The sequence below is a fragment of the Labrus mixtus genome, chromosome 11 (genome assembly GCF_963584025.1).
Source record: "Labrus mixtus chromosome 11, fLabMix1.1, whole genome shotgun sequence".
NCBI classification, from domain to species: domain Eukaryota; kingdom Metazoa; phylum Chordata; class Actinopteri; order Labriformes; family Labridae; genus Labrus; species Labrus mixtus.
In genome coordinates, this window is record NC_083622.1 from 23,134,323 (window position 1) to 23,149,494 (window position 15,172).

General features: G+C 40.0%; 1 protein-coding gene across 1 annotated transcript in view; it reads left to right on the forward strand.

The window, feature by feature from the left end:
* cdkal1 (CDK5 regulatory subunit associated protein 1-like 1) overlaps positions 1 to 15,172 on the forward strand; it is a 231,364-nt gene that overhangs the window by 142,148 nt on the left and 74,044 nt on the right. Inside the window, exon 10 of the mRNA XM_061050985.1 lies at positions 3,424 to 3,569. Within this exon, the coding sequence (XP_060906968.1) occupies positions 3,424 to 3,569 (146 nt within the window). The remainder of the gene's footprint in view (positions 1 to 3,423; positions 3,570 to 15,172) is intronic.

Sequence of the window (15,172 nt, forward strand, 5' to 3'; positions counted from 1 at the left end):
AAAGAGATTCATATCAGTGTAATGTATAATCATCGGAGGATGGGACGCTCTGTCAGTCTGACAAAAACACGTGATAAATGGCTTGGGTGAATGAAAAGCCCTCCCCTTATAGATTAATCGCCAGCTGCCATCGTCAGTGCCCTGCTACTCAAACTAGCATGCCATCCGCTGAGACCCCATTCACCCCTGCAACACACATTGAAGAATTAATGCACACACACACAATCTGTAGGCTGTGTTGCAGTCATTGGAGAGTTATCATCCTCAGTGAACCGAATGTAGCAGCATTGAACTTTATACTGTGCCAAGATATTTTCAAAAGGGATATTTAATCATAAGTCAAGTCCATGAGCTTTTCCCCAAACGAACAGCACACAAGTAACATGTAATATAATATGTAGCTGTTTTCACATATGCACTCCTGAAAATATCTAGATCATTTCAGGAGGACTGCTCCGGAGATTCTCCTGACCTGGCTGTTATGCACCTCACAGCGGGAGACTATCCCTGTCAGACAGGAGGGGGGATGGGGGGGCGGTCTCCTGAGTTAAGACGTTAATTAAACAAAAAGACACCAAAGTAGTGGACGAAGCAACGGACTCCGCTATACGATGCTATAATGAGGATATTTGCCTTTATATCAACGCTTCGTTCAAAGGAATCACACTAAAAAAGAGTGGAGAACAACCTACTGGAGAACAGGAAACGTAATGCCGCCTTTTAATTAGGTGCACGGAGATCGTAGCGATCGCTTGCTTACACTCTGTGCACCGTGCAGCAGTCACAGTTTACAAACGTCACTCCCTCCTACCATTGGCTCGAGGTGAATTCTGCTGAGAATATTCTGCTGCGTTCTCACATCAGCTCACTCGGACTCGGACTGCAGTAAAAGTACAAGGGGTCTGGCAGGAGAAATCAGGGCGAACAATTTGGCTGTGTGTTCACACATACAGCTCCTCCGGGAAATATCAGGAGTTTTCTGAAAGTGAGAAAGAACTATATGCCTTCTTTTGCTTTTGGTTTGTTTTCATCGCAAACTAATGGTGTCTTGTAAGCATCTTTTGGGCTTGACATAGTTATAAAATAAAAAAAGTTTTTTTATTATTATTATATATAAGGCTATCAATTCTCTTTGAACATTGCCATTTGATGTTGCTTGTTTTTTCTCCACTCATCTTACTTCGTATTAGAATACGGTGGTTATTGACTCTTAAAAGCATAGCACCATAATTTTAAATTACACGACATAAATATTCTCCAATGAGAAAAGGCAACATCAAGTAATTTGTGTAAACTCAAAATGATAGCATCATCGATTTAGTATTCTAAAGCTTTTAAAAGCACATAACTGCATCCTGCACCATCCTGTGCTACCGTATGTGTCTCTCTCTCTCTCTCTCTCTCTCACACACACACATACTCAAGCAACAATCTGATTTCTGTCACCAATCAAGCTCCATTTCCAACCACATTAATTCTTTCTAATTTGGAGCTTCCAGTAGTCAACCCCCTGTGGTGCGCTGCAACTGAGCTGTGTTTGTGTGTGTGTGCGCCCACGTACATACTGGTTTTTTATAATGTATGAAGTAGGGAACAGTGTACAATAGCTCTTAATTGAGAAGACGGACTGCAATCAGCATATTCTTGGAGGAAATCATTAAATAATTTCTTCTTCCCCTGTCTTTTCCTCGTGCTCCTCCTTGTGATGATCATCCCGGTAATGATAACACCCTGATTATGTCCATCAGAAAGAATCCACATCCATAGTCTTTAGAGTTCTTTTAGAGACCAAATGAAAGTGGTAATGGAATCAAACCAAAAACCTTATAATTCTCTTGATTTAAACGTTTAAAATGAATTGATTTCAAGACACTTTTCAACAGTGTAGAGTGCAGCTTTTGATCTAGACTACCTCTGTACATTGAGCTTAATAGACACAAATGACAATGTAACATTTTCTATATTAATTAAAATGACACTCATCACCATTATAAGAATAATGTTAAAGTAGCTCTTTGTAATATAGAAAGCATCCTCTTGATCCATGCTCCAATGGGTCTTAAACAAAATCAAGTGAAAACCTTTGGAGTGTGATCTTCCCCTTGAGTCGAGACATCCTTCAGTGTCAGAACTTTTTATGTTAATACATTGAAATGTAAGAATTCAGATGTTAATATCTCTGCCTCTCTCCTGGAATTGTCTTATGGGGGAAGTCAAGTCAAAGTGTCCATAAGTAAGGATGAGAACAGTACAAATTAACTTAAAAAAAACCTGCATTTTCATCATGAAAAATTGCAGACATTACAGCCTGAAAACGACCAGCTTTTGTTTGACTCTTTCACTTAAAACCGAGGGGAACTTAGTGGCTGGAAATCCTTACTGAGATAATTACAGACTTGATGTATTTTTCTTTTCTTGCACTCACCATTTTGTTCTGAGATGTGGACCTGGACGCTTCAGTAAAAGCTCTTGACTTTTCAGACATAAAGAACTCCCTCTGGTGCAGCCTTGACTCTTAGGACTTTAGATCTCGTGGGTACCCGATGAATTCTCTGAGCTGCTTTTCTTCTCTTTTCTTTTCCTCACACAAATAAAAGCGAAGTGAAAATTAGAGAAAGAGGCAGACTCTTTTAGAGGTCTAGAGCAAAATAACCAGTACGGAGGGAGACAGGAATGTTAATGGAACCTTCAGCATATTCAATGCCAGCAGCAAACCAATTCATCAGAGATGTCTGTTTGAATGAACTAACCGTATTGTCACAGAACACATCGCAGTGAGGTTACAGCACATGGACATCACTTGTTCAGAATATCTGCCCTTGTGTCCTTGGTTTGTTCACTATAAGTAATTAGTTGAATGTCTTACTAGTTCTGTCAGTCCCAGAGAAATGCTATTCTAAGAGTTAATTAATAATTTTAGAAATAATTACTGACAATTTAAGAAATAACATATTTTCAGTTACATATGGATGTACTATATAGTAGAACTTTGACAATATATGCAGTATATGTATTTTTTTCTTCTTTTTTATGTCCAAGCTCGGCATGTTTATTGATTGAACTTGTTGCTATAGAAGGTTTGGATATGTCACATTGGGTTTGTTTTTTGTGAGGTGCCGGATGGTTTAGTAGTTATATGTTTAGCGGTCCAGTCTTAGCACATGTAAAGAGGCTTAAGTCTTTGTCGCAGCCGCCGTGAGTTTGAATCCGACCTCGTCCATTTGCTGCATGTCATCCACCACTCTCCCCTCCCACTGTTCCCTGTCTCTCTTCTGCTCTCCTCTCTAATAATGGCAGAGATGGCCCAAAAATACTGTTAGTTTTTTGTGTGCCCTTCTAAATGAAGTAGGTTATTAGAAGGCACTGTGTGTCCTGTCAAACTCTTAATGTTGCTCTCTTTCTCTATTCTCTGTTTCCCATCAGGAGATGGCAAAGATATTGAATCATCCTCGGGTCTATGCCTTCCTTCATGTTCCCGTGCAGTCGGCCTCAGACAGTGTCCTGATGGACATGAAGAGAGAATATTGCATCGATGACTTCAAGAGAGTGGTAGACTTCCTCAAAGAGAGGTAAGAGTATTAAAGGAACCACAACACTTAAATCTTTAGTTGAGTATGTTGCATGTTAGGGAACAACATAGCTCTTCCTATTTTCCTTCTCTACCTCCTTTCATTCAGAATACCTTTGTAATTAACCTGTGAAGTGATAACTTTGTAGGCTTTGACTGTCAATATGTCAGTGTGTTGAACTTTAAAATAGCATCAAATCCATCTTCATATGGAGACACACAAACATACAAACATTTAACCTGACTCAGACAGAAAGGAAACTTGTGTGCTAATACATGTGTGCACACAGCTCCAAACCTTGATGTCCACTGATCATATAGCACTGGCCTAAAGTAGAAAACTTGTGTCAGACTTGTTATGGATGTCCTGTGTTTGAGTGGTTGTGTCAGATTTGTTGTATATGCTGTTGAGTATTGATGTATCTTTTATGGGTATTTATTTGGAGAACATCTCTCTGTGTTTGACCAGCATGGATACTTCCCCTGATCTTCCTCACTTCAAAACTAGATATGGAGAAGGTTTTATTCACATTCTTCATGGATCTTTTCGGTTATTCAAACTGTGCACCTGATGTATGTAATTTAAAAGCATCTGTAGTTCAGGGATGCCACTCTGACATCTTGAAAACATGGGAGGTGTTAGACTGTAACACAATGAAGTATATTCACTTAATTTGAAAGAAAATTAAGAAGTGTCCTCAATGTTAATATTTCAAACAATAGACTAGAGAAAAGTTAACGTTTTAACAGCATCACAACCATTTCTCTAACAGTGTCACACTTTGCATCAAACATACAGGTGTTAAGAGATTACAAAATCAATCTTGAAATCAGGAGAAATAAACCCCAAAATAAATCTGTGATTTTTCTCTAACGCCTCAAATTTAAAAATACATTTTGAATTGTTTGAGCCTCGATTGTTGACACACTTCATAAAAAATATGTTTTGCATATGCATATAAAAATACATCCTGACACCCATTGATTTTATAACTTTACACGCACCTTCCTTATGTTGATTAAATATTCCCCCCAGCCCCCATGAAGAAATCCACAGTTTAGATACATGCCCATAATGCATGGATTTGACCCCTGACACGGTGCTAAAGATAAGAAATGATTAATCTCTTACTGTATGAAGGATAATCTTTCATAGAATTTGAGAATGATTAATTATGGCAATGCACATGTAGGGGGGGATATATGTAGAATTGAAGCTATGTTAATACCCTGTGAAGGGATTCATATGAAGAAGAGTGGGTCACATTTCTGCCTTAAGTCTCTGGGTATTATTGTGAGATTTAGAAGAAGGATGTTTATGTATGCCATTGTATATCCAACATGTAATTGTGTATTACTTTTTAATGTCCTTTCCTGGAAAATGAAATGACATCATGCATGTTTTAAGATTAGTAGTCTATAGGGTCTTTCGACTTATTTTTGTTATATATGTCAGGGACTTGGATACACAACACTAAAGACGGACTATGTACGTGCTTTAGAACCAAAGTCAAATCATCTGATGGACATGGATTTACTCCCATCAATATTTAGATAATCATCAGATTTTGTACCTTATTCAGCACATTGAACGCTTAGAAATTAAGTATGAACTTTTCACTCCTGAAATCTGCTGGCCTGCTTCCCATGTATAAGTCTTCCATATTAATATCTATATGTTGGCATACATGTCTTTTTGATGTTTCAGATTAAAGTCATTTTGTTAACATAGAGTTTGCTCTAAGCGGATAAGATCCATGTGCAGCAGCAATCAATATATTTCATGTTGCTGCTTCATGTAGGTCAGGCCATAGGCTTAGATATCAAATGTAAAATCTTTATATAGGTCACTGCACAGGCATCTACATCAAAAGCTACTTCTTTTTGACTTCATGGAAAGTTCATTGAACCAATCAGAACATGAAGCCTGAAAAAGTGGGAGAATTACTTTAGATGCACTCTTGCATGTGTGTGTGTAAGAGTGGTGTCCGTGCACCATTAGCTTTTTAAAACAGTATTCCTCCTAAGATCACGCTGACACACTTTTTTTTTTTTTTTTTAAGATTTATTTTTGGGCTTTTTGTGCCTTTAATTGAGAGATAGGACAGTGGATAGAGTCGGAAATCAGGGAGAGAGAGTGGGGAATGACATGCAGGAAAGGAGCCACAGGCCAGACTCGAACCCGGGCCGCCCGCACGCTGACACACTTTGTCTTTCTCTCACACACTTTTCTATCCATTCCTCCAGAACCTCGAGCCAGAAAGGCATTAGATTCTTATTGACGAGTGTTATTGTGTGTGTTGTGTAGAACAGTTGCACTAAAAACAGTAGCCACAAGAAGTTGGCATACAAAACAGCAAAAGTCACACAAAAGCCTGATGTCACAAGGTACGTGAAAAGAAAGTGACCAACTTTTCAGCTGTGGTCAAGTTAAACTATTAGTACTGTAGATAGATATATTTTTTGTGGTTATTTTTTAAATGATGCGCGTTTTTGAAGCCTATAAGATTTATAGCTTATTTTCACTCTTTTTCTCTCTAATTGTCTCACTGACTTCTGCTTTTAGTATCCCAGCACTTTCAATCTGTCATCTTCTCACTGGCCTGTTTTTTCAGGTCCTGGTGTTTGTGTGTGCGTGCGTGTGTGCGTGTGTGTGTGTGTGTGTGTGTGTGTGTGTGTGTGTGTGTGTGTGTGTGTGTGTGTGTGTGTGTGTGTGTGTGTGTGTGTGTGTGTGTGTGTGTGTGTGTGTGTGTGTGTGTGTGTGTGTGTGTGTGTGTGTGTGTGTGTGTGTGTGTGTGTGTGTGTGTGTGTGTGTGTGTGTGTGTGTGTGTGTGTGTGTGTGTGTGTGTGTGTGTATGTACAAGAAAGAATAACAAGTCAAGAAGATGAAACTGGAGTCCTACCTGTCTGTGCTCCTCTCAGCACTCAAGTTTGTCCTTAAGCAGGAGAGACATCTGATCGGACGTCCTGTGCGGTCATTTCTTCCACTAGAGTTGTTGTCTTCTGCATTCCTTTACATAATTCCTTTTAAGTTCCCTCCTATGGGGACTTTGAGTTGAGGAGTGATAGGTCTGTGTTTGCTAAACACTGATTCAGATGCTTATCTTGTGTGTGTGTGTGTGTGTGTGTGTGTGTGTGTGTGTGTGAGACACTGCATTGCATTTAAGGCAGTTGTTGAGTCTAGAGTAAAAGTCTGCAGTTGATTTTTTTAGTTTGCATTATTGATTCAAATGTGTGGCACTGATCCAGCCAAAATAACTCAATGTGGCAAATTGTATATGGGAGACACAAAACTACCGTACACAAACACACACACAAGCTTGCCACACGCAGGGTAACGCGTCATTCCGTCTTGTTTACATAACGTCTGGCTACTCTTTTGTGTGAGTGTTTGTGTGTGTGGTTACTTAATTTTTGGCTTCTGTTACTTAAACACACATTCAAACACACACGGGTGATGTTGGTTGTGTGAAATCAATCCTCACACACATCCAGTGGTCTGACCCATTTGGCTGCAGCTCCCATTTGGGGAGCAGGTCAGTGTCTGGGAGAGAGGCCAAGGCTTTGGACAGGCCAAAAACAACACCCACTGTGTGTTTGTGTGTGAGATAGAGAGAGAGAGAGAGAGAGAGTTTCAGGGCGTTCAATAGTTTATCCGTGTGAAACATAAACAAACAGTCCTTTTATATTGAGGGAAGTGTTTTTAAAGCACCATGTCCCCAGATATGAGTCTGTAAGGAGATGTTCAGAGAGCTTATTGACGGACAAAAAGACAGATAGCAAGAGATGAGGTGTGTCTTAAAAAGTTAAAATGTTGTATGTGTTCCTGTGATTTACTGTAGTAGCTTTTTAATTCAACGTGTTCATAAATGTATTATTTAAGTGGAATATCTATATATGTCAACTGAACTCTTTCATTTAGGCACTAATACCCCCAATCTTTTCACTTCATTGTGCTAGTATCAACATCACAATAGTAAAGGTGAAATAAAAAAGAATTATTCAAAAGATTGACCAACTGGAATTTTTTTAATAGAATGATGTCTTGGTCCTGGGTGGCCTAGTGGTTAGGTTGTGCGCCCAATGTACAAAGGCTATAGTCCTCAAAGTGGGCGGTCCGACCTATTGCTCTTTCCCTTAAAGCAATCATCACTTTCTCCGACTCTACCCACTGTGCTATCTTAATTAAGGCATAAAAGTCCACAAATAAATATAGATATATTTCCTTACATATGTCCTGGTTTTTCGTCATCTCTGAACTAGGGGTAGACTGATTATCGGCCTCGCTCATATTCTGAATTTAGCTCATTAGCTGTATCGGCGTTTAATTTACCGATCACAGACAAAAATGAATCAAATATAAAGCGCACCTACTTTAGCTCTCCTGCAGGTGTGTCTTTCCCTCTGGGTCTGTTTTCACTCACCCACTCTGTCTGACCTATTGTCCCGCCCACCACACTACCTGATTGCTTAGGCGTCACACGAGTAATAGCCAATCAACACTGAAGCCTGGGTGCCACTGACATGCTGAGATGAGAGCATCTGCATCAGCAGCCTGGAGCAAGAGGAGAGTCTCCAGTTGAGCATTCAAAGGCAGTCTTGTGTTGGAGTTTGTGAATTCTAAATTTTGACTGAAGGATTTTCATTTTCACTGTGAATACATATCGGTTCCCAACATCAGTTATCTGTGTCATGAACTGCTAATAATCGGTATCCATATCAGCCCTGAAAAACCAATATCTGTTAACCCTTACTCTGAACCTCATATTGATATTCTCTTGATTATTTGTGTCACTTGTAATGTACTCTTATTTCAGCCACAGGCTACATTCTTCCAAGTTAGTGTTTTGAGTTTTTTTTTTTTTCTCTTGTAAACACTTCAAAGAAGGCCCCACACAGCGCTGTGTCTGTTTGTGTACGTGAGAGAGTCTTAAAGTGCTTTTACTGATTCATTTTTTTTCCCCGCTGGTGCAATCATGCAAACCACAACAGCTCAAGGTGAAAGTTCGAAGCCCTGTGTGGTGTGTGTGTGTGTTCATTCTAATGACTCAGACATGCAGGTGTCTTTAAAAACAGATTCTCACAATTAGTCCTTTGTTTAACCACATAAAGTTCACCTCACAGTATGTGACAGACAGGAACCTTGTGCAGGTATGTGTGAGGTCAAAGCTTATCTGACTGACACACGCAGCAGAAGACAAATGTATTTCTCTTTACAAACCGCTTCATGCCACCAACACAGCAGAGGTCATGAGGGGTCAAGTGCCTCTGGCCTTCCTTGTCAGGGAAATCCAGCACACATACAGACACACATCAGACCTCCCTCCTTCAGGACAACGCATATTTATTTTTTTAAAGATTTCTTTTTGGGCTTTTTGTGCCTTTATTGTACAGATAGGACAGTGGATAGAGTTGGAAATCAGGGAGAGAGAGAGTGGGGAATGACATGCGGGAAAGAAGCCACAGGTGGGAAGTGAACCCGGGCCGCCCACTTGAGACGACAGCCTCCATACATGGGGCGCGCGCACTAACCACTGCGCCACCAGCGCCCCGGGACAACGCATCTTGAACTCTATTATGAACCTTGAGCCATCTGTGAAAGGTAGCTGATGTTGATATCTTTTTCTTATTTAGGTTTGAAAGTCGTCTCTGGTTTCTGTGCAACCAGACTCTGAAAATGTGGAGTGAGTAAAGTCGTCTGATCACAAAATGCTTAGAAGTCAATACAGGGATTTGGTTCCTTCACAAAAATCAAATCCATACATTTTTCATCTCTCAAAGATGACGGGCTTACGATAGAACAATGCTAAGAAATCTATTATGTGAAAAGTAAATCTAGTTACACTTAATTCAGTGAGTATTTGCAGTCCAGTGAACAAATCACTGCACTCAGAGAAAGGAAAAAAAGTCCATTTGTCACGCTGATGACCATACGACAGGTTATTCAAACGACTTGATTCGTTCCACACTTAGACATGTTGCAAGTTTAAAGGTCTCTTGAAGGTTGAGTGCCCAAATTATCTGTCACAGGAAGTCAATTCACACTTATCAAATCTGATGGCAAATCAGGGTTTCTGACTGTGTCCCTAATTGAAAGGTATAGATGAGCTGGTGGAAAAGAAATCGATTCCGCTTTGCTTCAGATTGTGCTCATTATGAAAGACAGACCGGTTAAGTCCAGCTATGGATGTGGTGCAGAAAACTAAGAAAACCTACTGAAAAAAGTCTGTTTATTCTGCAGTGTTTTTTCCTCTTCCAGCAGGGTTTATGCCAGTATTTTAATATGATGTATAATGCCATTGTTGTCTTGTTTATTCATCATTCTGTCTATTTCACATGACAGTTTCCCTATATCCATGGAGAAATCTTATATTAAACATACTCTCCTCCAAATGGCGTAACTAATTTTCCAAGTTGTCATAACTGAATTGTTTCCTGCCGTGAATAATTCGAACAATCAGTAGAATAATTATTTCATTAAAACGATTAATTCGTCCTCTCTCTGCCAAAACAGTCCATATTTTGTACACCCTCTTCTGTCTGGTTCTATCAATTAAAATCACATAATGAAGTGCAGTCTTTATGTAATCACGTATGGAGAAAATCCTGTTATGGTGGAATAAGTCTGTTACAGAGGGAGTGAACATGGTCAGAGGATTTTCCACAGTTGTTCTGTAGTTTGCCATTATATCTGAGCTGACTTTTTCTCAACTTCTCTCGAGGATTGTCTTTGATTCACTGGGGCCAAAGATGAAACGGCTAGAAAAGAAAAGCTCTGCGTTTGTGAGTTGGGGATTGGTTGTGCATGTGTGCAGGGGAGTATTAATGTTTAACTTTCGGGTAAGTAGGGTTGGGGGTGGGGTGGGGGATGGGGATTTAGCCATCGTGTTACAAGAAAAGGATAGATGATATTGAAGGGCCGGGCTTTGAGCAACCCTCAGACCTTTTGTGGTTTCCTTCAGGGTGGTACGTTGGTTTCCCTGGAGGCTTTATGTCACTCTGACCTCTGAAAACCCGTTCAATCTTAGGCCATGGAGGTCCTTTTCTCACACTTAGACACACTCACTTAATCTCAAGTAGGGGAAGCAACAGTAATGCTGTCGGGCCAAAACCAGAGCACAATTCAGCACCTTTTTTTTTTTTTTTTTGGAAGTATGCAAAATATTTGTGGGCAAGTCTGGCTGCAACAGCCGTGGAGCTGTTACAGGTGTGGTCCCAAAGGAATGAAGACTTGGATAGGTCAACAGGTGATTAATCTGTAAGACCTCGGTAGCTGACTGGTACAGGCTGGAGGTGAAGGGTCAATATTGACCCTTCACCTCCAGCCTGACCTCTGGGAACCCATCACTCCCCCTCTAATCTCCATAAGAGCATTTGGTTACCAACTGACTCATTTCACCACATTGCCTCATTGGTTGAAGCCATTATACATCAGAGATATTGTGGGGGCTTTTTTTTTAACATGGTTTGTGTTGATCTCATGTTCAGATATATATGAAATCAGTCAGACCTTTCACACAACTATTTTTACTAAACACCAAAGCAATACTGATTCATCTCCTTCTCCCACTCTTAAAATGTTGAACCTGATTAACCTCTTGTAAAGTGCCAAGGCATTCTTAGAAGTGCACCTGACTTCATTTTATGATCTTCAATTACTTGAAACGTTTTGTTTTTATAATGCCTTGATTGTTGTAAAAGGACCTTAGGGGAAAGAGTCATTTGTGAATTCTTTTTTTTGTTTTTCCAAGACGGAATTTTATTCCAAAATGATCACTTAGATGACACAAACGGCAACTAAAGACAGGGGTATCTTTGGATGCTCTCTGGATTTTTTTTAGCACATTATAAATGCAACATAAAGTATAGGTCTGATCTGAGGAACAGAACATTTTGGCCACTATTTTTTCATTGCAAATCCAATCCAATTCACGCAGCCATTATTACCTTTGTGTTCTACATTTCCACATGGAAAGAGTTGGACAAGCATTTCTCTGATTGAATTTGGCTCTCATTGTTATATTGGTGTTGTGGTTAGAGCTATATTATTATTGTATATACCATTTTGTAGCTACTGAAGAACAAGAAACATGAGTTCAGAGGTTTGGTCCTGCACTGAGAATATCATTATAAAGAAGAAAACAGTTTCTCATTGCAAGTCTTCCTTGTATTCGAGGTACCTATTAGTGTTGATAGTGTGTTGCAATGTCCCGTGTGTTGGCAGAGAGACGCCGTGCCTGTTGATAGAACATGTTGATGATAAACTCTCTGTCTCTGTGTATTTGCTGTGTGTGTGTGCGTGTGTCTCAGTCTCTTGAGTATAGAGGTTGTTCCTCTCCAAACAAACAGCTCCAAGACACTTGAGTTTGTGTACTGTCTACTTTGTGTGTGTGAGTGTGTACATGTGTTAGTCATCTTTATTAGTCACGAGGAGTGATAGGGTTATATCAAACCTCCCTGGGTTACCGCAGGACACATGCATCAGTGGCGTGACTGCAGTGTGTGTGTGTGTGTGTGTGTGTGTGTGTGTGTGTGTGTGTGTGTGTGTGTGTGTGTGTGTGTGTGTGTGTGTGTGTGTGTGTGTGTGTGTGTGTGTGTGTGTGTGTGTGTGTGTGTGTGTGTGTGTGTGTGTGTGTGTGTGTGTGTGTGTGTGTGTGTGTGTGTGTGTGTGTGTTCAGATTGGGTGGAGCCAGTCTCTGGGTCTGTTTGTTGTTGAAGACATACCTTCATTAGTTAACACACATGCACTCACACACTTAAGGTTTTAGGTATCAGCTGGGGCTAATGTTTCCTTGGAACAGTTAGTGGGAGGAGTAGAAGCTCCCTGAGGGCAAAAAAACAAAACGGAAGAAAAAAACAGAAAGAGATAAGAGAAGCGAGGGGAAAAAAAGAGAGGCGGGAAGAGAGACAGGTTTGCCGCGATAACCTGCCATACTGGTGGGACTTGTCAACAATTGACTCCCGCCTTTCCTCCTCTCCTTCCCCTCCAGCTGATGATTCAGCAGGTAAAGTAAATGAAGCAGTCAGAGTTTCTATGTGTTCTGACTCTCTGTCTTTGATTTAAAACCCATATTTAACCGCACAGTTCGGAAAAAAACATGTACACCAGGGTTTAGTCATCACAGGCACGGGGATTGTCTTTCCCTTACCACACGCACACTTCAAGTCTTTCACATCTGAGTCGAAGACATTCAGAAACATCTCTACTGAAGTACAAAATTAGCAACATTTCAGAATGATTTCACTTCTGAAAACCTGTTTGTTGAATGATTTGTAAACAGAATTATAAGTACATAAATGTTTCAAAAAAGAGAATGACCTGTTATTTGGACTGGCCTTAACTTTTTCATCAAAAAAACAAATCAAAAGTGGTTATACATGCCCACAGTGGAAGTTTGACTAAATAATTGAAAAGTGGGAATGATAGCAACATTTTCAGACCATCTACTATGAGAGACATTCAGAAAGAGCCACTCATCTAGCCTATTGTTATTTATCATTATGTAACTTGTATAATCTCATTAGTTCTGCTGAAGCAGCACAGTTTTGACTTAATATGTCACTGCTGACGATAAGCAAAACTAAGCAGCAATCCTTACCATAACTGAAGATCTTTTTTAATTTGACCTTCATGGTGTCTGCACATCCTTAGAGTTTAGTTGTTATACTCTGCTGGCTTTTTTCACAGCATCAAAAGCCAAGTAAATAATAATGATTTTCTTTAAACTATGAAACAGTGATTTTCAGAAGTTAGCTGCCTTATTTGTTTGGACAGTTGAATGTATTTTGTGTTGTACCATTTATATCTGTTTGGTCAATAGGGCTGTACTTGTTATAGAAACTCGACACTATGTTCACAATGGGCTTGTTTTATTTTCAGGACAATGTTGATCATGGCCCAACCGATATGTGATTTTTGGGGCCAGTACCGATATAGATGTACACATTTCTTGTGTTGATTCCTCAAATGCAGTTATCAAACACTTGTGGAAAAGATATACAGAATAACGAAGACAAGATGGTCACTCAACTGGAAGTAACTGTGCATGTACGTGCATCACTGCGTGACACTGTGGAGAGTGATAATGCTTCCTGTAATCCTAAAATAGAGAACTGCTATGAAACTCAAATGAAATGCTATTTGACTGGTGAATAAAATGAGTCGATAGTTACCTGGTTCGCTCATATCGGCCAATAATATCAGCTGGCTGATTAATCGGTGGGGATCTAATGTTGATACATTAATCCCAGCTCATATTAAGCTCTTAAAGAGGAAAGTCAGTCACCAGTGCATTTTGTATAAAGATTTCTCTGGTTTGAAAAGTATTCTTTTTTTAATCAACATCACAGATGGCTAAGGGAATACTAGTTATCAGTTAAACCTTCTGTTTGTTTATGCTGTCAGCTGTTTGTGAGTGTTTGTGTGTAGAGGTGATTAAATCCAGGAAGCCAAAGCAGTGAAAAAGGGAGGGAGCCTTCCTGCCTTCATACCTGGCTGTGTTTGTCAATAAGTCTAGCACTGTGAATTGGCTCAGTTTAAACAACAGGAAACAGGGAGAGAACGAGTCATTAACTTCACAACAAGCTGAAACTGAGGTGTGTGTGTGTGTGTGTGTGTGTGTGTGTGTGTGTGTGTGTGTGTGTGTGTGTGTGTGTGTGTGTGTGTGTGTGTGTGTGTGTGTGTGTGTGTGTGTGTGTGTGTGTGTGTGTGTGTGTGTGTGTGTGTGTGTGTGTGTGTGTGTGTGTGTGTGTGTGTGTGTGTGTGTGTGTGTGTGTGTGTGTTCGTGCTCTAGAGAAAGAGAAAAGGCTTGAAGATAATGACTCTTGGCAGTTCCTAGCACATCCCCATCTTATTGACACTTCCTCTGGATTAAACCATATTTCCTTTCCACAAACCACAGACATGCACCTTCAGACACACACACACACACACACACACACACACACACACAAGATAGATACAGCTTAACTTTAATTACAGGAGTCAAGTTTTCCTTCATTAAGTAGTGTTAATTTGTCATTAGGCCTCCCAGACCACATTACCTCTCCTTCCTCTCCTTCCTGTCTTTAGAGAGAAAGGAACACACACACACATAGACAAACACAGGAGCACGAGGTGTGTATTGTGTGCAAGAGGGAAGGAGGGAGAAGAACAGAGATTGACTGATAGTAATGACACTTGCACAAGAGTGTTTGTGTGCATCTTTAAAACATGTCAGAACAGCAGAGAAACTCTACCCCTGCTAGTGGTCACAAAGAGCAGGTGTCATAAACGGACCAGCCCGTACAAGCTCCCTGCATGAATAATTTAGAAACAACAAGGTTCTCTTTAACTGAAAATAAGATCTACATTTGTGTTTCTTATCAGAGATTATAATATTCAAATGCAGTCAGTCAGACATCACTGAAGGGGTCATTGAGTATTGTTCCTCACTAACTGATTGTAGTTTGTCATTGTCAGTTTGTCAATGCTTTAATGTGGGTTTGACTCATGAGCCTCAAGGTTATCTGTAATGCTGAGGGACTGAAGTTATGTTTGAGTTCCTAACAGTTTCCTCTGGTTTTTCACAATTTCTCTATTTGCTTAAAAGGTGAACTGGTGTT